The sequence below is a fragment of the Balaenoptera physalus genome (genome assembly GCF_965194825.1).
Source record: "Balaenoptera physalus genome assembly, chromosome: 15".
Taxonomy (NCBI): Eukaryota; Metazoa; Chordata; class Mammalia; order Artiodactyla; family Balaenopteridae; genus Balaenoptera; species Balaenoptera physalus.
Window position 1 is genome coordinate 1913522 of NC_138894.1, and position 26054 is coordinate 1939575.

The 26054-nt window shown below is 55.7% G+C and overlaps 1 protein-coding gene across 2 annotated transcripts in view; it reads right to left on the bottom strand.

Annotated features, from left to right (window-relative positions):
* Positions 1-26054, bottom strand: part of SH3RF3 (SH3 domain containing ring finger 3) — a 215005-nt gene that overhangs the window by 121631 nt on the left and 67320 nt on the right. Inside the window, exon 1 of one of the 2 annotated variants that reach the window (XM_082426474.1) lies at positions 2485-3397. The exons of the other annotated variant lie outside the window; for it this stretch is intronic. Within the exon in view, the coding sequence (XP_082282600.1) occupies positions 2485-2571 (87 nt within the window). The 5' untranslated portion in view covers positions 2572-3397. Of the gene's footprint in view, positions 1-2484; positions 3398-26054 lie in introns of those variants that run through there. 2 annotated transcript variants of the gene reach the window in all.

Sequence of the window (26054 nt, forward strand, 5' to 3'; positions counted from 1 at the left end):
GCGGCCAGGGCAGTCGGGGCTCAGCTCCTCCCCATGAGGGCCCCTCGGAGCCTCCACATGGAGGAGCGCGGAGATGTCCCTGAGTGGCCTGACGGCGGGCGCCCGCCTGCGCTCCCGCCCCCGACCAAGGGGATGGCGCATCGGCTCCATGAAGAGGCGCCTGGTGTCGCCTGGGCGCCAGCTGGAGGGCGGAGGAGACACGCAGATCCAGGAGCGGCGCAAGGCAGGCCGCCCACGCGGGAAGCGAGGCAGAGACGGGCGGGGCAGGCTGGGTTCGCTCCAGCCTCGCGGACCCAGTCCCCGAAGTGCACCGGACGGACCCTGCTCCCCCGCCCCTCGCGGGATGACCCGACCCAGGACGAGCTCCAAGCCGGCCCTGTGTCGGTGTTACATTCCCGCGCGGGAGCGCCGACAGCCTGGTTCCTCGCCCAGGAGCCCCTGCTCCCCACGCACCGTCGTCACAGGTCCCGGCGGCAGACCCTGGGCCGGTGCTGGGCTTTGCTTCCCACCCACCCGCATGGGGAGGGGTGCTCTGTAACGCCCGGTTCACAACGAAGGTCACAGTTCTTCTGACAAGTATGGAAGGGTGAGGCAGAAGGTCAAGGGGAGCAGCGGCCAGCTTCAGAGCCCAAGTCTCCCCTCATCCCGGGGCAGCAGGGCGCCCAGCCACGTGCGGAGCAGGCTCTCCGCTCAGCCCTGGCTCACCCACCAGAGGTCATCAAATCCATCCTCCCGCATTTCCCAGGAACACCAAGAGGCTAAAACTGGTGGTACATAAGGAGTTTTTTGTCGCTTAATGGAGAAGCCTCTAGGGAAAAGATTCGTAGAGGATGCTAAGGCAAACAAGTGTTCCAGGAGCCTGGACGTGGTCCTAGAAAAGGCAGACGCTTCTAGGTACAGAAGATGGCCAATAAGGAGCCCACCTCTCCACCAGAAATACAGGTCAGATGGGTGCAGTGAGGACATCCCCTGCCTGGCACTTGCACACGGCCCGCTCTATATCGCATCGGATGGAAGTCAGATCAGAAAAGTCTAACCCTCGTGTGACGCCCTCTCTCCCCTGCTTTGCTTCCAGAGGACCCCCTTTATCCTGACTCACAGTCACTGTCACCCCTTCGTTGTCAGGACCGGCCGCTTTCTCCTGAGCACCTGGGCTGCACCCCTTACAACCCACCGGGTCCTCACAGCAGCCCTGTGAGGCTGGCCTTTGTTACTGATGCTCTGCAGGCAGGAAGCTGGGGCACAGTGCAGTTTGGTAACTCGCCCGGGGCCCAGACGTGGTGAGGGCGCTAGGCGGTCTGCCTCCCAAGCCCAGGGCACACCCGCCACTCACGCTGCTCCTGAGAACAATGCGACCGCTTATCTAGCTGCTACCCCGAGCCACGCACGCCAGGTAACCTGATTACTGCTCACAGGAGCCCTTTGAAGTGGGAGTCATAACTACCACTTTTTAAGTGAGAAAAGTTAAGAGGCAAGTCAGCTCCAGGATGTCATGGGGCTGGTTAAGAGGGGGCCAGCTCTTAGCTCTTCACCACCACCCACACCGGAGAGAGGGGGGCCCCCAACAGAGCCCTGATCCTTCTCTGTTTAGTGTGGAAGGAAAAGGAAAGGCGGATCGTTGACCATTAGGCTGGGAGGATCCAGACCTGTGTTTGCATTTATCCAGTTTAGAGAAGAATTGCTCATTTTTCCACTTTCTGGGAAGACACGCCCAAACTGCAGGCTGACTGTGAGAAGCTCCTAGTCACATTTTGGACAGTGGTTACCAAAGGAGAGTGTGACGGAGTCCCTGGAGGGGTCTATTTGGTGGCGTGCATGCCCAGGTGCTCCCCGCGGGGGATGAGGGGCTCCCCCCCAGCCCCAGGACTGTTCTGGCCTCGATCCAGGGATGCTCAGCCAGTCATATGTCCGACACGTTCCACCCAGCCTCCTGCGGGAAGTCCACTCACCAGAGCCTGCATTATGGGGTCAGCAGGGCCTTGCACTAGGATCTCCAACCACCTTGGAAGAAGGCCTGGGTGTCAGGAAGGAAAGCAAAGACTTCCCATCAGCATCTGTCCTTTTTTCAGGAAGGGAACTAGGGGTAGATGGTTCCTTTTAGGCCCTTATTTCAGCCCACACTAACCACCACATTATCTTTAAATACTTCTTAAAACATCGTTTCAATGCTACCAAAAAAAAAAAAAAAAGTAATACAGGAAGGTAAGGGAAAAATAAGGTATTTGTAAATATCCAGGTTAAAAAAAAAATAAGTTTCCTTAGGAATCCAGCTCTGAGGGCCAGAAGGGAGACCCGCGTTAGAGCAGATCCCAGGCCCTGGAGGAGCTTGGGGGTGGCTGTGCATCAACATGTTTAAGGGCCTGGCTCTGCCACATCCCAGCCACCTGTGCCTCCGTCTCCTCATGTGCAAAATGGGCATCTTAAAGCGCCTCTCTCCCAGGGATCTTGTGAGCCTAAACGAGGGGACATCCCTCTGTCGCTCACACAAGTGCCTGGAAGCAGCAAGTCCGATGCGTGGTTCCATGTTGGTGTCAGAAAGCGAGATGTGATGTGTCCTCCAAACTTGTCCATATCACACGACACACAACGTATACACAGGCGAGCTCTGTGGAAACAAAGACCTTAGCCGGTAAATCTGATGAGGACAATTTTTTTTTTCTTTTTTCTTTTGGCCACGCTGCATGGCATGTGGGATCTTAGTTCCCTGACCGGGGATCGGACCCCGTGCCCCCTGCAGTAGAAGCGTGGTATCTTAACCACTGGACCATCAGGGAACTCCCCAACATATCTTTTGGTATTACGTGGCAGCATCAGTTACAAGACAGAAAGGGGGAAACTTCCTGGTGCAGCTTTGCTCCAAACATATTCTGAGTGCTAGAGAGCCAGCCGGCTACGTGCTGTCGTGCCCACAGAAAGTCCCTTCTCGCCTTCACGCTCCCGTGTGACTTTAGAGTGAAAGTGGGTAGAACCTGGGCGCCAGTGCCCATTCCTGCGGCGCACCTGCCAGGAAGCAGACGCAGGGGAGGTGGACGCTCCAGCCAGCCAGGCTCGGCTACACTCGCGGCCCAGGGCCCACTGCCGTGCAGCGCTCCCATGCTGATGGGGCAGGTGAGCAAGGCTGCACTTGCCTTCTGCTGGCTGCCATGCCAAGGCCTGGCTTCACCGTTCCTTCCCCCATGAGAATAGCTCAAAGGAACCCAGCGGTTTCCGATCATTTATTATGCATGGCAGGAAATGCTTCCCAACGTTCGTGAGGACACGATTAACATCCCACGTAAATTCAAGAGCGTGGTATTCCTCGCCACGGCCTGCTGACCCTGGGATGCTGTGAGACCCGCTGAGCAGAGAGGCGGACGCTCCCACCTCCTGCCCGGCTGATTAAAGCAGGTCCTGCGCACCTCGGGCGGCCAGCCCGCTTAGCGCTGCAGGGAGAGCTGGGAAAGGCACCCCAGCACCAGTGGAGGCACACGCCTCCGTCCAGCAGGGGCTGAGCCGAGGGAGCCTGGGCCCTGTGCGCAGGGGCGGGCTGCTGGTGGGCCGGCTCTGCCTCCCTCCCACACAGTCTTGGGAGTGGGTAGGGCTCAGCGGCGCCGTCAAGGACTTTGTGCTGCGCCTGCTAGAAGAGAGCTGCCCTTCGTCCGGGCTGAGCTGCAGGCGCAGAGGAGCCGGCTCGGCCTTCACAACACCTGCCGCAAGACCGGACTCGGCGCTGTAGGGCGTGCGCTCCTGTGAGACAGGGACAGCACGGCACGGGGGACACGGCAGGTAACTGGCTGTCCCCACCCCGAGCCCAGAGAGGCCATGGGGGCCAGAGTGGGCAGGACGCAGGCAGGCCGAGGGGAGCTCCAGGCCGCAGCCCTCTTGGTAAAGAGCCTCTGCTGCCGCTGTTTACAGTCAGCCTCGGCCAAAACACAGGCCAGACCAGAGCGCTCGGAGGGTCCGCAGACATCACACCATCTTCTCACTGCAGCTGGAGGGAAAGTCACCGTCCTGGACCCGCTGCCGCCCCACAGGCACCCACAGCTCAGTGTGGACGGGCTCAGCCCCAGTCCTTCCCCGGGCCCAGATGGCCACGAGGCCGCAGGGAGGGCCGGGGAGCCGCAGTCCCTCCCAGAGTCTTAACAAAAGACTCTTAAGAACTGTTGTTCATATTCATTCACCTGCTGAGTGTACACTGGCACCTAACATGTACCAGACGCAGTTCTAGGAACTGCTTACACGTCAGAAACAAAACAGAAAACGCCTCTGCCCCGTGGGAACACACATTTCAGAAGGGGAGAGAAATATACAAAATAAGCCTTTAGTACCTGCGGCACATTGAAGACAGCGAGCCCTGTGGACTGAGCATGCCAGCAAGAGGATCGGAGAGTCAGCACGTACGAGCTTCACAGTTTAAGTCGGAGGGAGAGACCTTGGAAGGGCCGGGGGAGACCCTGGAGGGGCTGGGGGAGACCTTGGAGGGGCCGGGGGAGACCCTGGAGGGGTGTGAAGCCTGCAGCTTCTGGGGACACACTCCAGGCGGGGAGGACGGGCTGCAGGCCTGGTGAGGCCCCGCCTTTGAGAAGTCCTTTTTTCACACTCAAGTTGATTTCCTTTTTTTTCTTTTCTTTTAAAAAAAACTATGGAATTTTAAAAATATATTTATTTATTTATTTAGGCTACGCTGTGTCTTAGTTACGACACGCAGGATCTTTAGTTGCAGCATGTAGACTTCTTAGCTGTGGTATGCGGGCTTTAGGTCCCTGACCAGGGATCAAACCCGGGCCCCCTGCGTTGGGAGCGTGGAGTCTTACCCACTGGACCACCAGGGAAGTCCCTCAAGTCTGTTTCTTTAAGAAGCAAAAGGGCAGAGAGAAAAGGGGAGGAAGAGGCAGGAGCAGCTGGGTGGCTTTGACTGATGTCAAATTCGGGCTCCCGTGATGGCCAATTCCTGGCCCTTGCTCGGCCCAGCACCCCGGGGGGGCGGGAGGAGGGTGCGTGCTCAGTATGGAGAGATCTCAGCGTCATGATTCCCGATGCTTAGGGCAGCGGAGCTCCAGATGTGCGGCATGGCCTTTTGGTTTATCTTTTGTCATCTTGGAAAGAGCACCTTCCTGTGCTCAAGAGAAAAGCTGAGGAGTCCTTTGTAGATTCTGGTCCAAAGTCAACCACAGACACTGTGAAGATTCCAAATCCCTGGCTTTTCGCATGGGCTTGGGCCACGAGCTGACCCTCAGCACCACCTGTACTCAGCGCATTTATCGGGGCTACCATGATAAATACTGCCCAAGGTGCTAGTGACCGGCGATGAGGGACTCAAAGACCCTTCCAGAGGGTTCCCAGCCCCAACACAGAGCCTGTACACACACACACACACACACACACACACACACACACACACAGAGCTCTTGAGGGGGTTGGGGTGGTGGCATCTGTTGTGCGTCTGAGTGCAGATCTGAAGTATCTACCTTGTTCCATCACCCACCCACTTCGTGGCTACTCCTCTGTGCAGGTACTGCGTGAGGAACCGAGCGTGTAACAGTGGCAGGGCGGACACAGGCGCCCTCTCACAAAGTCTGTGATGAAGATGGAACATTTATTTATATGATAACACACAGAGCTTACAGGACTTAAAAAATCTACAGGATGAAAGTCTTGATACTTCTGAGATATGCCAAGATGAGAAAATGAACGACAAAAGTAAGGAAAGAGACAGAGACATGGCACAAGGAGGAGTTTGCCGTTTCTCTTTAGTTTTACAATAACATTTGAAATCAAACCCACACCGAGCTGGGCAGGCTGACCGCACACATTCCAATGTGACAGAAGCTGGGCAGAAGATGCTTTCCGGCACTTTCCATCAGGGAAACTCCACAGCCCAGAGCGGGAGGAGACAGACAGTTGGTACAGTCCACATGCAGCTCATCACGTACTCGCTTTGAAAATCTTTTAACCATTGCTTCCTCCGGATGAAATTAAACACTTCTTAAGGGCCAAGAACCTGAAGGCATCCCCTTCTCAAGGCCTGGTTCAGTGACTGGTAATCCGAGAACCCACTGGACCCAAAGCTGAAGGTTCCCCAGAGAGACTCCTGGACGCCATTCACTTTCACATATCCCTCTTCTTCTGTTTGCTGAGCTGCAGACACCACAAAACCGCCCGAAGATGGGAGAGCGGGAGGGCTGAGGTGGAGGCTCCTGCGGTCTGTTTTCCCTTCCTCTGCTTTCTTGCGTCTTGGCTGTAAATCAGGCTGAGCGCTGCCCTCATGCAGCCCGGGAGGCTGTGAGCCTCTCTGCCGAAGCTCCCCGGAAGCGGCAGCTGGTGGGAGCTGTCCCCCAGACTCATGGGGATCAGCCCCCATCTCGGGAGGAGCCCAAGGAAGGCGGAGCGGCGGGGGCGGGGGCAGGCATGGGTTCTAGTCTTGACCTCTGGGGCCATTTGTTTTTTTTCTCAAGGCAAAGCTCCCAGTGATCTTCATCCACTGGAAAAGTCTTAGTGAAGAGCCCACCTGCTGATCAACCCGACTGTTTGGGCCTCATGGGGACCTGGCCTCAGTGCAAAAGCCTTTTCCCCAAGAGTTACTCTTTCCTCAGAAACCTCCAGATGGATCCACTAAGCTTGGTGGGGGTCTGCCAGTGACTCGGCCTAGAAACTGGGGACACTGGCGAGCAGTGGGTGGGGGTGAAGTAGCAAACAGATGCACAGAGACGCCACTGAGAGCAGAGAACCAGGAGGGAGAGGAACAACCTTGGGAAGGAGAGGAGCCTGGCACACAGAGGTGTCTTCCCAGGGCATTTTGTGCCCATGTGAGGCGCTGTCACATTCCTGCCCCCAAAGTTACGTTAGTCTCTCCGGTTCACATGCACAGAGATTTGGGGGCGAGGAGAGCATGCTGCCAGGCCGCATGACGGTGGGCAGCTGGGAGCCTAATGTGGAGAAGCGTCCCATTCCCAAACCCCATTTCTGGACTTCCTTTCTGTTAGTACTGCGGCAGAGGCACCCTGGACAACCCCCCTCACTGAAACAACTACAGTGTAGATGAAAGAACACTCCATCTTTGAAATGCATCGCTGGGACTGGAGGCTCACAGCACCACCTCAAAGCGTTCTTGGAAAAAACTAACACAAACAGGTAGGTAAACACACTGTTCTAATCAAACGGTTTACAAGAAATTCAGGGGATGGTGGAACACGGCAAACAACAACACAGGATGCAACCAGCAAAGTCAAGAATGGGGGACTCTCCAGGGCAGATGACCAGGTCTCTTCCACAAATCAATGGCGTGAAGAGGCAGCGGGGACCTTTAGAGGTGACAAGAAATGGGAGAGACATAACCTGTGCCATGTGTGGGCCTTATTTCAGACACTGTCAGGGAAACTGCATATGGACTGGTATCAGGGAGTTATTATTCATTTTGAAAGATGTGATTGATCATGCAACTGTGGTTATTTTTTTTTAAAGACATCATCTGTCACGGATACACACTGAACTGTTTAGGGGTAAAATAACAGAATTTGGTAATTTGCTTTAAAAGATCCCCCCCCCAAAAAAATGTGGAGAGAGATATGAAACAAGATTGGCAAATGTTGATAACACTGGGCACGCAGGGGCCATTGTACCAGACTGTCCGAGATCGTCACTGTATTTGAAAGTATCCGTAATTACAGAAGAAACACCTTGCTCAGATTTCAGGAAACGGAGGGTTAAAGCCAGTGGCCAACAGAGGGGCCCTGAGAGGCAAGCACCATGGTGGTTTTCACCACGAGGTTTCTGCTGAGCCATCCTGAGGTTGGCAGCGGGTAGGCTGGGACGCTCGGACGGGAGTCCACCAAGAGCCCCCTCATGGAAGCAAAGATGAGAAGTGTGCTGGCTGCCCTGAGGGCCAAGCACCTCAACTCAGGACTCGCCAACTGACTCCACCGAGGTCTGTAAACAGGACGTTGCGTCTAACTTGGGGACTCCAGGAATATAAGGTTGGTTTAATGTAGGACGATTACGCATTTCTCACATTGAGGATTGAAAGGGAAAAACAATGTCATCTCAAAAGTTAAAGGAAAATCATTTGATAAAATTCAAATCTGACTTATGATTTTAAAATAACCTCTTAGTAAGCTGAGACCGAAGAGAATTTCCTTAACCTGGCAAAGAATATTACCAAAGCCCCAACAACTACTATAGTCCTTCACGGGGGATCTTGAGCACATTATCTTTAAGTCCAGGAACCAGCCCAGGATGCTCTTCTATCCCTCCTATCCAGCACTGCACCAGAGATGCCGTCAGACAGACGAGAAGTGATGGAAAGGAAGAAACAAAACTATGCTCATTTGTAGATGACATGATTATCTATGTAAAAACCCAAAAATACCAGCCAGAAATTACTGGAATTAGTAAGAGTTTAGAAAGGTTATTGGATACAACCACTAATATACAAAAGTCAATTGTTTTTCTATACACAGTCAACAAGCAGAGTACATAAGTTTTAAAAATACTTTATATTTTATATTTTTGTTGCTATTATAAATGGTACTAGGATAAATTTAACAAAAAATGTGCATTCTCTTTATGGAGAATATTATGAAAGTTTATTGAAAGATGTTAGAGATCGCCTAAATAATGGAAAGAAATACTATGTTTTTGAGTAGGAAGATTCAGAAGATTCAGATTACAGAAAAGCTGTAATTTTCTCTCAAATTGGTGCATGGTTCAAATGCATTTCCGATGGAAATCTCAGCAGGATTTTGACAAACTGATTCAAAATTCATATGGAACAGCAAAGTTCCTTGTCCTGCTAGACATCAAGGCTTTAAAGAAGTTATAGTAATTATTAAAACATAATGGAATCAGGAATAGACAGACGGAGGGGACTGAGCCAGTCCAGAAACAGCAGCACACAGAGAGAGGCGTCCACGAGCATGGGCACTCAGCAGGGAAAGGCCAGGCATTTAATAAAGGGTGTTGGCAAGATCGGATTATCTACATGGGAAAAAAATGGTCCTCTACCTCATACGATATACAAAATTATTTCCAGCCGAATTACAGTCTTAAATGTGAAAAGCAAAACTATGAAAGTTTTAGTAGCTAATCTAAGGATCTAAGGTAGGAAAAGACTTTTAAAATAAGACACAAAACACTGACCATAAAATGTGTTCAACAAAACTAAAACTAAGAAAATTTCTCTTCATCACAGGACCCTAAAAAGAAAGGAAAAAGACAATCCACAAGGTGGGAGAAGATATTTACAACCCATTTCAGAAGCAAGTATTAGCCCCCAGAATACATAAATGAGTCAGCGGTTAGAGTGCCAGGAGCCGTCCCTGCCCTGCTCTCAGCTGCTGGGGTCGGGTGAGACGTTCCACCTGCCCCTCAGCTTCCTCACCTATGAGGCAGGCACCACCGTAATAGAAACTACTTCACTGGGAAGGATTAAAACAGTTAATGTATCCAAAACTGCTGAGAACAGTGGCAGTAAACACTAGATGAATACTGTCTGCCTGTCTTCAAAGAAAAGACAGGTAATTCCAACAGGCATTGAATAAAAGACAAACACGAATGGTGCGTAAGTGCATGAAGGGTTCTCAGCAGCACCGGTCACTGGTCATCAGACATTTGCAAATTAAGGCACACAACATGCCATTTCAACCCACCAAGTTGGCAAACATTGAAAAGTCTGACAATAGCAAGTGTTGGCAAGGGTGTAAAAACAAGCATCTGTCTCCACGGCTGGTGGGAGAGAAAGTGGTGCCCACAGCCCCGCAGGCAGGCCCAAGAGCTCAGCCCAGGGAGTCACAAGCAAGAACACACTGCCTCGGGGACATCGAATGCCCAAGGGCTGTAAGGAGGATGACGTGTGACATGTCAATCACGGACGCCCTCCAGTGGAAACGCTGGACGCCTGAGGTGAGGACACGGCGAGTCCTTGCCGAGCAGGAGCAGGTCACGGAGTAATCCGCCACGATTCTGAGTACAGAACGTCCAGTCAACCAACCAGACCCTGTAGAGACACTTCCGAGTCCTTGAGTGGCTGCACCCAAAGGAAACGAAGGAAGGACGGCAGGGCCTCCGGTCCTGCGGCTCCGGCTGCGCAGACACACCCTAGCCTGTCCCGCTGTCAGTCTGTAAAGTGTGCGCACGGGAACAGGCTCTCGTGTACCATGTGTCTCACAACAAAAATGCCGCTAGAAGATGAAGACTTGCATCGCTAACCTAAGCACCACACACGTTTCAACCCTCGGAGCTTTTCGCCAGGAGTGGTTTGGAATGAAGGCCAGGAGGTTCATGGTGGGATCAGGAGGGGCGGCCGTGGGAACCGCAGGCCCGACACACAGCTGCAGGTCTGGAGCTATGGGAGGAGCAGGGCGGCCGCCTGGCCTGGACACTAGGTCAGGGGGTGGGGTAATGGCTGTTTTTAATTGTTTTATTAAAGTGCCACCACGTGGACACTGGGACACGCGTGCGCCACAGGCGGGTGTTCCCGGGCAGCAGACTGGGAGTCCGTATAGAAGAGAACCTTCCAGCCGACAGAGCTGAGGAGGGAATGGGCTGCCTGGAGGTGGCGAGTTCCACAGGTGTCTGGGACCCAAGCAGACAGGAAACGGCGCTCTGGGGACTGCTGTAAAGGAGGCCGAGCCGCTGGGGGTGGGGGAGGGGAATCCCAGGAAGTGAACAGGGTAGTGGGTCCCTGAGACCCACCTCAAACCGGAGATGCTATGATTCCTTGGCTTGCTCTGTGTGGACCGACCCACCGTGACTTCGGCGGTGCCAGCTGGGGGGATGGAGTGAGGCGCTGATCTCTACGGAAAACGAGACCAAGCGCTGCTTCCGAGCACAGCGAGGAAGTGTGGCCAGCAGCCCCTGCACTGACCTCCAGGGCCTAGTGAGAGTCATCACACCCTCTGTCAGCCTCCGGGAAAAACAAAACCAAACCACACACACAGCTTAAAACGTCTCTAAATGCAAGCCAAGGCCTGTCCCAGGACAGACTTTCCTTGCCAGGTTCAGTGATTGCACCTTCTTGTATTAACCGTTACATTACTTAGAAATGGGGACAGAGAGGATCTGGGGAGGCGACATCTCTCCTGCTGCTTCCAGGAGAAGACGTGTCAACACACGTGCTCACAGAACCACGTGGAGTTCAAACTCGCTGCACGGTGGGGAAGAACCATGCCGTGGAATCAGAAGTCGATTCGGGCGTCTGGACACCCATCCTGTCCTCAGCATCTCCTTTACCACTAGAACGCATCCACAGCTTCAAGCAAGTCACTCAGAATAAAGGGTCAGCTTTGGGCTTCCCTGGTGGCGCAGTGGTTGAGAATCTGCCTGCCGATGCAGGGGACACGGGTTCGAGCCCTGGTCTGGGAAGATCCCACATGCCGCGGAGCAACTGGGCCCGTGAGCCACAATTGCTGAGCCTGCGCATCTGGAGCCTGTGCTCCGCAACAAGAGAGGCCGCAGTAGTGAGAGGCCTGCACACCGCGATGAAGAGTGGCCCCCGCTTGCCGCAACTGGAGAAGGCCCTCGCACAGAAACGAAGACCCAACACAGCCATAAATAAATAAATTAATTAATTAAAAAAAAAAAAAAGGGTCAGCTTTGCCTTCTTAAAATATGACCTTTAAAAGAACTTACTGGCACTTTACATACTAGTTCACAGATCATCAACGTGGTTTTCCTTCCAAGGTACGTGGTGGCGTTAACCTTCATCATTACTTTATTTTAATTTCTTTTTTAAAATAGATTTATTTAATTTATTTATTTTTGGCTGCGTTGGGTCTTTGTTGCTGCGCATGGGCTTTTCACTAGTTGTGGCAAGCGGGGGCTACTCTTCATGGCGGTGCGTGGGCTTCTCATTGTGGTGGCTTCTCTTGTTGCGGAGCACGGGCTTCAGTAGTTCTGGCTCGTGGGCTCTAGAGTACAGGCTCAGTAGTTGTGGCGCATGGGCTTAGTTGCTCCATGGCATGTGGGATCTTCCCAGACCAGGGATCGAACCCTTGTCTCCTGCATTGGCAGGCAGGTTCTTAACCACTGTGCCACCAGGGAAGTCTCCCTTCATTATTATTTTAAAATCTAAAAGATAAACCCAAACCACTTCATACCCACAAGGAGGTCTATAACCATAAAGAGATCATAGTGACCGCTGGCACAAAGGTGCAGAAACTGGAACCCTTGTACTTTGCGGGTGGGAATGAAAAATGGTTTGGCCACTTTGAACAACCGTCCGGCAGTTCCTCAAAAGACTCAACAGTTACCACACACTCCAGCAATTCCGCTCCTAGATCAGTGAGGACGTTCGTCCACACGCGACTTGGACAGGAATATGCACAGCAGGACTCGCCACAACGGTCCAATGAGAGCAGCCCGAATGTCCACCGGCTGACGAGCATAGCATGAACTGGTGAGCGCCTCCACGTGACACATCATGACTCGGCCCTCAAAAGAAGGGGGTGCTGACACATGCGCAAGCAAGACGAACTCTGAAAATACTAGGCCAAGCGAAAGAAGTCAGACACAAAAGGCCACATACTGTCCGGTTCCATTTATATGAAATGTTAAGAATGGGCAAATCCATAGAGACAGAAGGCAGCTGAGTGGTCCCAGGGGCTGGGGGACAGGCAGAGAGGGAGTGACGGTTACTGGGAGTGGGGTTTCTTTCTGGCATGACGAAAATGTACAGTGGTTAGTGGGATTAGTGGTGCTGGTTGCACGACTTTGTGACTATACTAAAAACCACTTAAAAAGATAACATATAAACTTAAAAACTGAAAGGTTAGCACTCTGAGCGCTTTGGAGACCTACGCTGACAACAACTGCTGACACATGTAAACCAGGTCTGTGGTCTAGGCCAGCGTCTCTAGGCCCATCTCTCCTCCGGACTTTCCCGCCGCTGCAGGAGGGCAGGTGCAGGCATCCTCGTGCCCCGCACTCCCTCCGGCTGCTGCTGGCTAGCTCCCGGCCAGACCCGCGTGCAAACCCCACGGGCGTCCAGGGCACTGGTCCTGGGGCAGAACCACATCCGGGCCGGGTCACACTGGATGCTGCTATGTTGGGGGCTTTAAGTTTATCCCCCGCTACCACCACGTATATTCTTCCTGGGGGGTGAGGGGCCACAGATTCCTAGCAGAGAATGCACTTGGGGTGCTGATTATTTTACATCTCACTGAACTCTCCTTGGGGTGACATGTCCTACGTGTGCCCACGTGTGTGCCTGTGTGGCTTTTTTTTCCCCCACGTCCCCATTCGTGCAGCACACACAGAGCCCAGAGCTGGAGTCTCCCAGCCTCTTCTTCAGGGCACCCTCCCCAGTGTCACCTGGCTTACAGGTGCCTGCACCTGGGTCAGCCCTGACTGAACACCTGACGACCTGCAGACCAGGACCTGATGAGCCGGAGGGTCCTGATGGCCCTCTGGCCCTCCTTCCCCTTCAGAAATACAGGCCCCGCCTTTCCTTCCAATGCATCCTCCAGGGAAGCCTAGGCCTCTCCCCGGAGCGCGTGCTGGGAGCCCAGCACGGCTGGCAGACCAGAAGCAGCAAGACAGCTAAAAGTTCCCTCCCATCTCTGCTGTAACGTTTCAATGAAACCGCCCCGGGGGTAGGACGATACAGACACAAACACAGTACAAGAGATCCCTCTGCAGCTCTGACAGCTGTGCCCTCAACCCACACTTCGCTTTTTTATGATGTCTGCCTACTCATTAAATCCCAATCCAGCCAGGGAAAAGCCACCTCTTGGCCTCATCTTAACATTACAAGGTCTGAGCATGGAATTTTAATTGATGGCAATAAAGCTGTCTGCCCAGATCCTAACGTGGTGAGCACGCAGACCCCGGAAGCCTGACAGCCGAGGTGGAGAGGGTCCTCATTTGAATTCTTATCTGCTGAAAAACCGAAATCCAGCTGATGGTCCAGTCCTTAATGAACTGGAAATCACTCTCCCAGGCACCCTTTGTGCTTGGTTGATGCACCTTTTCAAAGGTTATTTCTGCGCTGGACTGTCCTTTCACATCTGACTGGAGGTTACTGCAGATTTATTCATTCAGCAAATCCATTCTTGCAGTAGCTCTCAAAAATCAGCACACACTATCGTACGGCACAGGCCCCAACTGTGAAATTATTCACAGCCTTATTTAGAAATCCAAGCTTGCTTAAGACTGACAAGGCGGGGGCACAGTGCCTCTTAGCCCAGTGCCCTGGGCTCCCGCCAAACTTTCCTGCCAGGCTGCTCCAGGAAGCGTTTCACAGGCCTGGCTGTCCTCGGGCTCGGTGGGCTTACTTGCTTGGGGGTTCCAGGCTGTTAGAAGCCATGCCAGGTATTCATCTGTCCCCCACCCTGTGCTGTCCTTTCCTTCTCCCCCTCCCCTCCTCTTTCCTTGCTGTGCCTTCCAGTTGTCAAGGTGATTCTTTAAAAAACCATCCACTCCTTGAAATGTGGTATTTGCCTTGGTTCTGAATGATTAGGACTGATGATCTTCTGAGCTCAGACCTGCAGGAAGTGATCCCAGCTCTATGTCACAGAGGCCTCAAGTCCTAGCCACGCCAGGCTGGGTAAGCGGTGGGAACCCACTGAAGTCTGGTCAGAATTTTGTTTTTTTCGTTGCTGGTCTCTGGTGTCAGATGTGAACGAGCCCCTCCTTCCACATCTTGCACGTTCGTCCGGGAAGTCAGAAGTAGACCCTCACCCTTCTCCTCTCCAGAAATCTGCCTTCCCTCGAGCTGCACGGCAGGGACCAGGCTGACACTGCTACACATTCATTCATATTTACCAGGTCTCTGCTGCCACAAGAGGGTTTATCCAGACAGGATTCCTAAGTTGGCAAAATTTCATCCTCTATTGATTGGTCTCACCTCCTGGAATCCATCCAGTCACTACAGAGTGTTTGTTAAATTTCTATTTTAGTTAAAACGCCACCAACACACTTTCCTTCCTTTGTTAAGTGGAAACAAAGCATAATTTAATTTTTAAAATACTATAAGCAGATAATCAAGATTCAACAACTATCTGCCCTGACTCAACTCATTTCCACTTCAAATGCTTCTAATCCATGGTGGCTTTGGCAGTGAGGAATGTTCTAGAGGGAGAGGCAATTTGCATGCCACATTTGCTCCACCAATTTACTAAATTAAGTGGCAAGAGAGTGAAGGAACGGCGTTTTGATGAGAACAGTCTAATTAAAAGTGACTCGGAGGATGTGAGGTTTGCTCCTTTACTGCCCGCATAACCTCGGAGGTTGCACAGAGCAGCAGAGTCCTTGACGGACGTGTTCCTGGCCCCCTTTCACGACCACGTTTCTGTGACTAATGCTCGTCAGGAGTGACCACGCCTCCCCTCACTGTAGCTGGTCGTTACCCACAGCCTTGTTCTGACCGCCTGTGAACAACCTTTGATGCTTTACATACGTCTGGTCCTGGTTAAAACCCTGCAAGATGCAACATTATCCTCGTTTTACAGGTTTGTGGCTCAGAAAGGTTAAGGAAGTTGTACAGGGGCACACAGATGATGGAGCAGGGCAGGGATCTGAGTCGGGGTCTGACCCCACAGCCCACAGCCACTGGTCACACAAGCCCGGCAGAGCCCCAACCCCGGGAGCTTGACTTTCCTCCAGAAACGGTTCATTTGCAGGCAGGACGCGGCTCACCCACCTGAAGCATCTGCCTCTGGGTGGACATTTCACGGGGATTTTACATCGACGACGCTCCAAGCGCTGCGTAAAGAAGAGCGAGAATCCACACCAGTCCTGGTGGCCTCGGAGCAGAGGGCTGGGACGTTCAGATCAGGCTGGGAGGGGCCTCGCTGCCCCTGGACGACAGGTGTGGATCCTGCAGGAGAAGAACCTCCTCTTTACCATGGAAACTGGCCTCCAACTAGGAAACGCCAGGAAGCTGTGACTCAGCCGAGGAGGGAGAGCGGACCGGCTGTTCTCAGCAGGGGAGAGCCCTGTGCTCCCCGTGGTCCCCTGGCCCTCCGGGGGCTGAGGAAAGAGCCAGAGCCTGGGCCTTGCTCTCCAGGGAGGGCGAAGGACCTCTCCTCTTGGTACCCCCTGCCAACCTCCCCAGAGACAGCCATGCGGGCAGGCCGGGCAGGACCAATGATGTCAGGACAACAGTCACCCTCACCCCAAACGTGCCCCGGGGCTCACGTCCTTCTCATCCTCGCCAAACCCCACGCGAGGCGGCACACGCTGTCTTAGTGAAGCCAGGACCAACTCGAAGGTTCCAAGGGGGCAGACGGGCAGAGCTGGAGGGCTCGAGGGGGCCGTGCAGAGCGGGGACAGTCTAGACTTGGGAAGACGGGCAGAGGCTTGCCGGGTGGGGCAGGGGGCGCAGCAGAAACCGCTCGACCTCCGGGCCCAGGTGGGGACCAGGGCGGAGCCGTCAGACTGACGCAAGACGACATCAGAGGCTGGTCCCGGGGCTGACGGCCTCACACAGTGTAAACCTCGGCCACGGTCACTCGGATGGTGCAAAACTGCTTATTTTAAAGGAGCCACGCTGGGGCTGCGCTACTTACTTCTGTCGGGTGGAGAGGTTGTGTCGGGCGATCCGACTGCCTGGAACTCCAAGCCATCAGCCGGGGGCTGCTTTCCCCTCCTTCTGGCTGCCCAGGAGGGGAGGCCAACTGAAATCCAAGTTAGCACACAGCCCGCGCCCACCCCAGGGACCTGGTCCCCAGCCGGGCTCAAAGCAGGAGCTCCCTGAAGATTTAAAACGGAAGCTGCTCATGCTGCAGCCTCCAGGGTGACACACCCATCACTGCGGTCAGGGAGAGTCCTGACTCCTAAACGCAGGGCAAATGGACCCCTTCTGCCACCAAGGGGGCCCCAATCTCACCAGCCAAGGGTCGGCACCCACATGGTTCCCTCCAGAATCTGGTCCTCTTCAGCCTGAGTTTGAACCTGTACACCCCACATGACAGCCTTTATCCCACAGATTCCCACATACGGAGGTCAGAGGCGCTGGGACATAGTCGCTCGGGCAGATGCGTGCTCGGGAGCCGCCCTGGTTCGCCGCTCACACGGGGCCCCTCAGCTCCCTCCACACGGGCACGTGCAGGCGCTGGGGAAGGGGCTCAGCGCTTCCGTCTCCCAGGGGCCGTGCTGCTGCACAACCTCAGTCTCGGCGTCTGCCCAGCGCTTAGCTTTCGCTTCACGCGTGATCACGCAAGGATTTCCACTCTTCCTCTCGGTATCACTGGAATGGGTTTTCCGCTTTGGGGGCCTTTTAGCATCTGAAATCCAGCCTCCTCGTGGTTCAGTGAAGCAGAAGGAGAGGTAGGATGGGGGGACCTCGCGGTGAAGGGTCTGCGGCCCTCAGATCCAGGCCTCCCTCCCGTTTTCGCTGCAGCTTCGGCAGTGAAGGCGCCAAGCTGCCCAGGTTCATCTCTCCTCTGAGCTGCACTGCAGCTCTGTGGCCCTCGAGAATCTGAGCCCCAGACAGATGGGGGCTCCTCCAGTCCTAGGGCTCGCCCCCGGCCAGCGCCAGGCCACCACGAAGGCACAAGCAGAGTTACGACCAGCGAAACATTTCTCTTCAAAGGCAGGCACCCCGCTTATTTTAATACCCTGATCTAAAAATAAAGGGAGCTAATATTATGTATCTGAAGTCATTTAAACACGGGTCGGCTCTCTCTTCCCAGGGACAGCAATTCACAGAAAGCCCCGCACCTTGCAAGGGGCGTCGGAGCAGAGCAGGAAAACCTGGCAGAACTCAGTCCCTCCGAGACTGCACCACGTGCCACAGCGCCCTCAGGCCCAGTGAGCCAGGGCTGGGGGCTGGAGGGCGGGGGACACCGCCCAGGACTGGGGCGGCCCTGGGTCTCCTCCCTCTGCCCTTTCTCCCCCCGAATTAACTCCCAGGGCTGGGGGGAAGTCACAGTGAAGCCAGGTGACCATGGGCCAGACCCTCCACGGGACCTCTGTCAGCTCTGACCGAGAACCGCCGCCAGGAGCCCACCGTGCCAAGAAAGCTCGTCCAAGCAGGTGGCGCAGCTGTGATCTCACGAGCCCAACGCCATGAAAACGGAGGAGGAAAACGAAGTCCGTACAGAAAGCTGCCCACGGATGTCTACAGCAGCCTTATTCTTAACCGCCAAGCGTGGAAGCACGTTCAGTAGGGGATGGGTGAGCAAACTGAGGAGCATCCGGACAACAGAGTGACACTCAGTGCCTGAAACAAGTGAGCCCTCGAGCCCTGAAAACACATGGAGGAACTTTAATGCATGTTATTAAGTGACAGAAGCCAGTCTGAAAAGGCTACAGACTGTGTCATTCTAACTACGTGACATTCTGGAAAAGGGCAAAGCTGTGGAGACAGTAAAGACTGGTGGTGGCCACGGGGCTGGGGGGAAGAGGATGAACGGGGGAGCACAGGGGATTTCCAGGGCAGGAAACTATTCTGTGTGACACACTAACAGTAGACAAGGGTCCTTACACATTTGTCAAAACCCACAGATCCTACAACACCGGGAGTGAACCGTATTGTAGACTATGGACTCTGGGTGATGCAGAGGTAGGTTCATCACTCGTAAGAGATGTCCCGCCGGGGGTGGCGGTAGGTCGATAGTGCAGGTGGGGCAGGGGGCGTTTGGGGACTCTGTACCTTCCTCTCGATTCTGTCGAAAAGTAAAGTCTATCTTTTTAAAAAGCAGACGGAATTCCTATGATGCGTGACAAGCTCTCTTCACGTCACAGACTGTGCAAAGGCCACCTGGGCAGTGATGGGCACAGTAACATGCCTACCTGCTGACGCTCCTGTGCTGGGCAGGGGGCCAGCGCCTGGAGGAGGGACCCCAGCGCACCGAGCCCCCCGGCAGCTTGCGGCCATCTCCCAGCGTCAGCCAGGAAGGGGCGAGCCTCACCCTCCTCCGTCCGTCATCCTTCCCGCATACGGGCCCCGCAGAGCCGAGAGCAGACTGGCCGCTGGGAGGGAGCCCGCACGACCCCCGGCAGGCCCTCAGGGTCAGGGAGCCGGCAAGGAACTCGCCTTAGCCACCCGGCCCTCTCTCTCCTTTGAAAGCTCCAAGTCCCTAAATACCAGAAACCTCTGCAATTTGGACGGAAAAACTCTGATACATTTGCATGAAATCTAATCGCAGACCAAAAACCTTCAAACACATCTCAAAAGCTCCCCGTTCTCCAGCACGACGAGTGCAGAAGAAGGACCGGCCTTCTTGTCCCACAAGAGCCAGGCAGGGATGAAGAAAGGGCCCCAGGGACGGGCGAGACCTGACGGGAGGCCCAAGCCAGGGGCTGGACTGTCCCCCTGGGCGGCCCTGCTCGTCGTGGCCATGCTGGCCGTGCTTGGAAACACGGTGGGGCTCGCGCTTGACAAGGAGGCCCCGAAGGGCAGATCGTGAGACACAACCACTTACCAGCAACACAGCGGAAGCTGCGGCCTGCCCTCACTCGGCCCGGGCACTGCATCCGCGGGTGCCCTCTGCTGAGGCCACGCTGTGCTGTCACCGTCCAGCCCGGCAGCCGCTCTCTGCACGTGGCCGGAGCTGCCCCACTGGACGCACGGCCTGGGATGAGCGCCGGTGGGGCTACGGCCAAGGGCTTCACAAAGACTAACAGTCACAGGGCGGCTCTGGGAGTGCCCTGCCCTGCCAGCTCAGGTCGGGGACGGGCCCGTTGAGCACGCTTACTGGTGGTTCAAGTCCCCCGCTCACTGACAGAAGTTGAAGTCAGTACAGTTAAAGCCCATGTTAAACAAAACCAAAACGGTGAAGGAATTTACAGAGTAAGAACTGGCTGGTAAAGAGTATTCCCTTTAAAAAGATTCACTCAGTGATTCATGAAGGAGCAAGTTTGTATTGTGCGTCTAAAGAAATTTACAAACTTATACCCAACCGTAAGGGTGATGCAGGGTGACAGACGCATGCAAATTAAGATGCAGACGTTCTTCCTCAGGTGCTGGGATGGTAACAGTGAAAAAGTTAACAGTTTTATTCCTACAGCAGAGAACTCCATTCCTGCAGGGAGGCAAGGCCTAGGGCCAGGCCACGGAGGGGGGACCACTCCTGGCTACACCCAAACATCATTACTGCAATCCAGAGCCTCTAGATGACAACTGAGGATGTATCAATTTAACCATTTCAGGAAAAAATACATTCTTCTAAACTGTATTCCAAGCCTAGCTTTCTTAAACAGACTGCATGACACAGATGGCCCGCTGAGCTCCTGGTCCCCCCGGCTACAGCCCAGGTCACCTCTGCCCCAGCCCACCTTCAGGTAACGGCTCAGGCTGGCCGCCTTCTGCCCCACACCCACACGGGCCCAGCTGCTCACGGCGCCTTCCCCGCAGCCTCTCCCCTCTCCCGCCACCTCAGAGAGGAGGGTCCTGGGGCTCCTTCTGGTCACCTTCCTCTCTGCCCCCCGCAACCCCCCGCATCCCTCCCACGCCCTACAAAACAACATCCAGACCTCAGCTCTCACACAGGCCCCAAGCCCCTTCCCAGACGTCCTCTAGGACCCCTCTAGGACCCCCTAGTCCCCTAGGACTGCCCTCCTTGGACCCCTTTGCTCCGCTGAGCCCGTCCTGCTCGTGCCCACAAGCGCCGGGAAGGCCAGCCCCTCTCCTCGGCTCCTGCTGCCACCGGTGCCAGGGGTGCGGCCCCTCGGTCTCTACGGTGGACCACCAGCATCGTTCAGGGCTTAAGGCAAACACCACTGCCTGGGGAAAGCTGTGCCTTCTTTGAGCCAGGAGAACTGATCTCGCTGTCCAGCAAACTCCAGAATATTTCCTTCTCACTCTCCTGTGCACGTTAAGCTTGAGGGGCAGGTCCACGCCGGTCAAGCCCGGGTCGTCCACTCACAACTCTGTGGCCTTGGGCTAAGTCAGGAGCCTCTCTGGGCCAGAGTCTCCTCTTTTGCAGAAGGTGGTGACGGAGACCCTGGTCTTGCAGGTTATCTCGAGGCCCCCCCGGAGCACCACTCACGGAGGGCACAGGGCAGTCGGCACACGGCAAGCACCCAAACGTGAGGACCAGCGACTCATGAACACGCCTTGCAGTCCAACAGTCCGCTGTGGGTGCACCCCTGGCGGTACATGACCACCCGTATCAACCACAGACACAGGTACGGCCCTGCCCTCGAGATGTTTAGGGTAAGGCCTGGCCCCGCCCCGAGGAGGGTGGGTCCACACATCAGGCCAGGGTCAAGGATGCTGGTGCAGACGAGGTTCCCGCTTATTTCCAGGTCCCGCTTGGCTCCTTGGAGGAGGCAACAAACAAGGACACACGTACCTCCCGGGCGGGCTTGAGCCGAGTCCCCCGTCTCCCGTCCCTTCTCAACCTTACGGACGGGCCTCCCTGTCACCGTCTCTCCTGCTCCCACCTTAGTGCAGATGGAAACAAAACCCAAGAGCTGTTGGCGGCTCCTCAATAAGGTAAACACAGAATTACCGCACAACCCAGCAATTCACGTCTGGGAATATACCCCAAAGAACCGAAAACAGGTATTCGAGCAAATGCCCACACAAGAAGTTCAGTGCAGCACCATTCACAACAGCCCAGAGGCGGGAGCAGCCCAGGTGTCCATCGATGGGTGATGGACACACAAAACGCATATAAACACATGGAGCGTTAGCCTTAAAAAAGAAGGAAATCCGGGCACAGCCTACAGCACGGATGAAAGTTGCAAACATTATGCTGAGTGAGAGAAGCCAGATGCTAAAGGACAGATCCTATGTGATTCTACTTACATGAGGTCCCCAGAGAAGCCGAATTCAGAGACAGAGAGCAGACAGTGGGTACCAGGGGCAGGGAAGGGGCATGCAGAGTGACAGCTCAGTGGGTGTGCGTTCCCTCTAGGGTGATGGAAGCTCGTGTAGCTGTGGGCACAGAATGAGAAGATAACACCAGAGCTACGTGTAAAGAACGGGACAAGGTCACCGAATGACGCAGGATTCGCCGCAACGTGACCTACTCATCACCTGAAGTTAGAGCTGTTTCCAAAGTGAAGCCAGAGAAGAAAAACACAAACACCACTCCGGTCCGCCAGTCAGAAGGGAGTTTCCAGAGACGCATCTCTAATCGGGTCCCAAGTCACTCCTCAACCGCCCACAACTTCCAGCAGGAGCCCAAACCAAAGTGAAAACGCACCTGTTCCAAGTGCCACACAGAACAGGGGGCACTGGGTGAAGAAGCAGCATCGGCCCCGACCCCAGCCGGGCAACGCTGCCGCTGCCACAGCAGATCCTGGACGGCATCTGTTACACTGGATTTGAGGATGAGGGCAGCTTGCTAAAGAAAAGTGCAGTTTGTGACAAGGTCCTCCTGTATATTCGATTTCCAAACGGGCATCTCTCAGCAATGGGAATTAAACATGAATGTTACTGGTGAACAGGATGCCAGGCGCGGACACTTTTCTATCTCAAGTCAGTATAAGAGAGGAATAAAGACGTTGTGCTGGTCACACAGTGAGTCGAGAAACACACATCCAAAGTCTCCGGCTTACAAGCTACAAACGCACTGCGATGACCTGGGCGCCCTGACCGTGGTGCCTGGTGTCCAGCGCACACCCCAGAGCCCCCGCGGCCCCGGCCTGCGTGAGGGGCACACGTGGGACCACACGTGGCTCTGCTGCTGCCGTCCAGTGGCACCGCCGGCTTCTGCCGCCCGAGCTCTCGTCCTGCCACCTCTGCTGGCGTTTGCTTCCTGAGGACCAGACCCTCCTCCCTCACCCCTTGGTTTCCCGTCACTCCCGGCACAGACCACCCTCTCCCCCACCCCGCCCACTCCAGCTCAGTCCAGGCCCAGCCCCCTCTCCTTCGGGGCTCTGGTGAGTCCGGCCCTGTGTGCACCCCGGGGCCCCTCCTCTAACCCCTCATATCGGGCGGAGGCAGGAGAACACACGCGGCCTGGCAGACAGAACTCTGCCTCGTTTTTTTCGTGTTTCAGGGCAGGAAGCCTCGGTTCTGTGGGTTACAAAGTGAAATCTGTACTTCTGTGCTGCTTAAATAATGAAGATATTCACGGGCTCACGAGTGTTCTCCTGCCTGGTGCCCAAATGGAGGTGAAACGCAGGCAGGGGAGCAGCGCTCCGGGAGCGGGCTGAGAGCAGAAAGGGCGCCTCACCCGCTTGTGAGATTTCACAGCAAAACGCTCCCGCTTCCAGGTAAATCCCCGAATGTAAGAGAAAGAACCAGTCGACGGTCAAAACCGGCTGCAGAAGAGGTAACTGAAAACACGACTCCGGGGCTAATCCCGCCTGCAGTTCCTCCCCGAGAAAGGGGGCTCCCCCCACCCCCGGACATCACAAGTGTCTACAGCGCAGCTTCACTGCGGGGACCCGGGTAACGTTCAGAAGAGAAGCACCCAAGGCCTGGGAAGTGCCCAGGTGGCCAGGCATCTGGGTGAGTCAGCTAATGGACACCCTGACGCTCCTTTTCTCGGTCGCTGCTGACTTGCAGGCGGGACTGAGGCCACCTGGCCCTCAGCGGCCTTGCCTGGGTCTCCCCGTCGCCTCCCGGCCGCCCTTGGTCTCTGAGAACCGGCCCCACCAAAGGCCCCCGCCAGGGCTGATGGCACAGGGAGGGGACAGCTGACCACTGGCTGGCCAGACCCTAGACCCTGCAGGGCCTGATTTAAAACAAGCTGGTCCAGGGCAGAGCTGGACAAAGCTGTCCAGTGGTGATGGGGAAGGGCCGAGTCCGTGCTCTCCGGGACCGTGGCACCAGTTCTCATGCACTGGAAAGGCGGCCAGTGCAACCGAGAAACTGAATTTTACCTAATTTCAATTATTTTAAATTCCAACCTGAACACCTTTAAACTGCACCAGGCAGAGCTGCTATCAAGAGCGTGAACCAACAAGACGACGGCTGTTCTGAGGGCAGGAGAACTCGCGCTAACAGGTCTTTCAAGCCTTGGCCGGCACCACTCACCCCGGGTTGGGAGGGAGGAGACTCGGAGCCACGGGACGGGGACATGGTGACAGCCTGGCGATGGCGTGGGGGCCCCGTCCCGTCACGCGTGAGGCACAAGGTGCTCGGCCTGGACGCTTGGGAGAGAACCAAGCCCCCGGCTGCCACATCTCAGTCCCAGGAGTGTCTCACTGAAAAGCAGGGGTCCCTCATTTTCAGTGTCAGCAGCCCGTGGGTCTCCACAGAGATCCTGGGGACGGACAGTGTAGCCTGAGCTGGAGGAGAAAAGCCCCGCCCTGAACCACGACAGAGCTCATCCCCACAGACGGGGCACAGCTCTTCTCTCAGGACCGCGCTCTCCCAGGTGCGGCTCTGCGTTCACAGGACATGGGCAGGACCTGGATACAGACTCAGAACAGGGACAGGAGGCTGGGAGCTGGAAGGGGCAACACGTTCGCCCCCAAATGCTTAGCAGCTCTTTGGGGGACGCCCTGGACAGACGGTGTCCTGGAAGGAGGGCCCAGGATGTGCAAGGATCACTTGCAAGCACAGTTCAATCAAGCCCTCTGCTGAGTCACCCCCTCCTCCACGGTTACAGCCTGGACTGGACGTGGTGAGCAGGCACCTGGGCACAGCAGCATCCAGACCTCCCCCGTGGTAGCCCCTCCCCGGGTGGCCAGCCCCAGGCCCTGGCTGTGAGAGCTGGGAGGGCTGCGTGTGCTCACAGCATGCACACACACACATCCTGACTGGTTAGTTGTCTGTGGCCTTCAGACAAACTCAGGGCCCAGAGCAGACTGGCTGGCATCTCACAAGGACCGAGGCAGCAGCTGTCGGTCACTGAGAACTCGGGGAGCCGGGCACCCCACACACAGCTTCGCTGCCTTCTCAAGTGACACAGGGTTAGCAGGCCGCAAGCATCCCCAAGGGGGTGGGGGCAGAGCCAGGGCTCTTGTTCCAAGTTCCCAGGAAGGTGGTGGCAGGGCAGTGGGCCCAGAGGGCACAGCATCACGCACGAGGTGGAGCCGGGGGCCTCCCCACGGGCGTCTGCTCTCGCCGCTGGGCTGCGGTGCTCCCTGCAGGCAGGGGGGCCGGATGACTCACGTGGACCAGACGCCCTGAGCTGTCCACGTGGAGACGGACACCCGGCGCCGGGCTGCACCCACGTCCTTCCCTGAGGAGGCCTTGGGGGGCTGACTCCCACCCGGTGGGCACCTGCCCCTGTGCCCACGGCCCTGCTCCCCCCGTCCTCCCCCACCCCCCGAGGCGAGCTTCCCTTCCTCCTGCATTCGCTTGCTGGCTACACCGAGGGCCGCGGTGCCCCGGCTCCAAACTGCAGAAGAAAAGGCACAGGAGCGAGCCAGGGCCCTGCCAGCTCTGAGCAGCCCCTCTCTGAGAGGCTCTGCACAGCCCGCTTGTCACCCAGCAGTGCTGAATTTCCATGGCAGGCTCTTCCTGGAATGTTCAGCCTGGCTGTACACGCTGGGTTTTGTAAGCGTTTTAATCAATAAATAAATTAGCCCGCACTGCAGCCACGTCCTCCATCTGGGGCTGACAGCAGAGCGGAGAGTGAGCAGAGAAAAGCCTTGCTGGAGGATTCTTTTGTATTTCTTATCCCCCTGGTTACGAGAATATTCCAGGCAGGACCAGTTTCAGATTCACCAAGTGCAGGTGCCCTAAAGCCAGGGTTTCCCGTGTCCCCCGCCCCCGAACACCCAGGGGCTCCCAGCCCAGCACCGCTGTCCCCTGCTCCTACCCCTGGGTCCTCCCCTAGGGAGCAGCTTGGGACGGTCCCTCTCTGTCCTGGCACATGGCCGTGGGTCAGCTCGGGAGGCCCGAGGGCCCAGTGAGGGCAGGCTCCTCTCCAGGGGCCGGTCAGCTCTGCTCACCTCTCCACCTTCCCCGCTTTTGTGGGCTTCCTTTCAGCTGTTTCAGCAAAGGGTTCCCAAAGAAGGCAGGCAGAAAGCAGCGTCTTCCGTGATTTATAGCACTCCAGGAATGCCGCCGGTATGAATCAACAGCAACTCCTCCTGGGGACTGGGCTCCCAGGAGCCGCATGCCGACCCACCTGAGACTCTGCCCCCAAGGACCCCTGTCAGCGTCGGCGGACGTGTGCCCGCGACAGCTCAGCATCCGGCTGTGTCTCCGCCTGGACCAGGAGCTCCCTGAGGGCAGAACCCGACTTGTCCCTCTCAGCCACATACTCAGGGCTTGGCACCTGGCA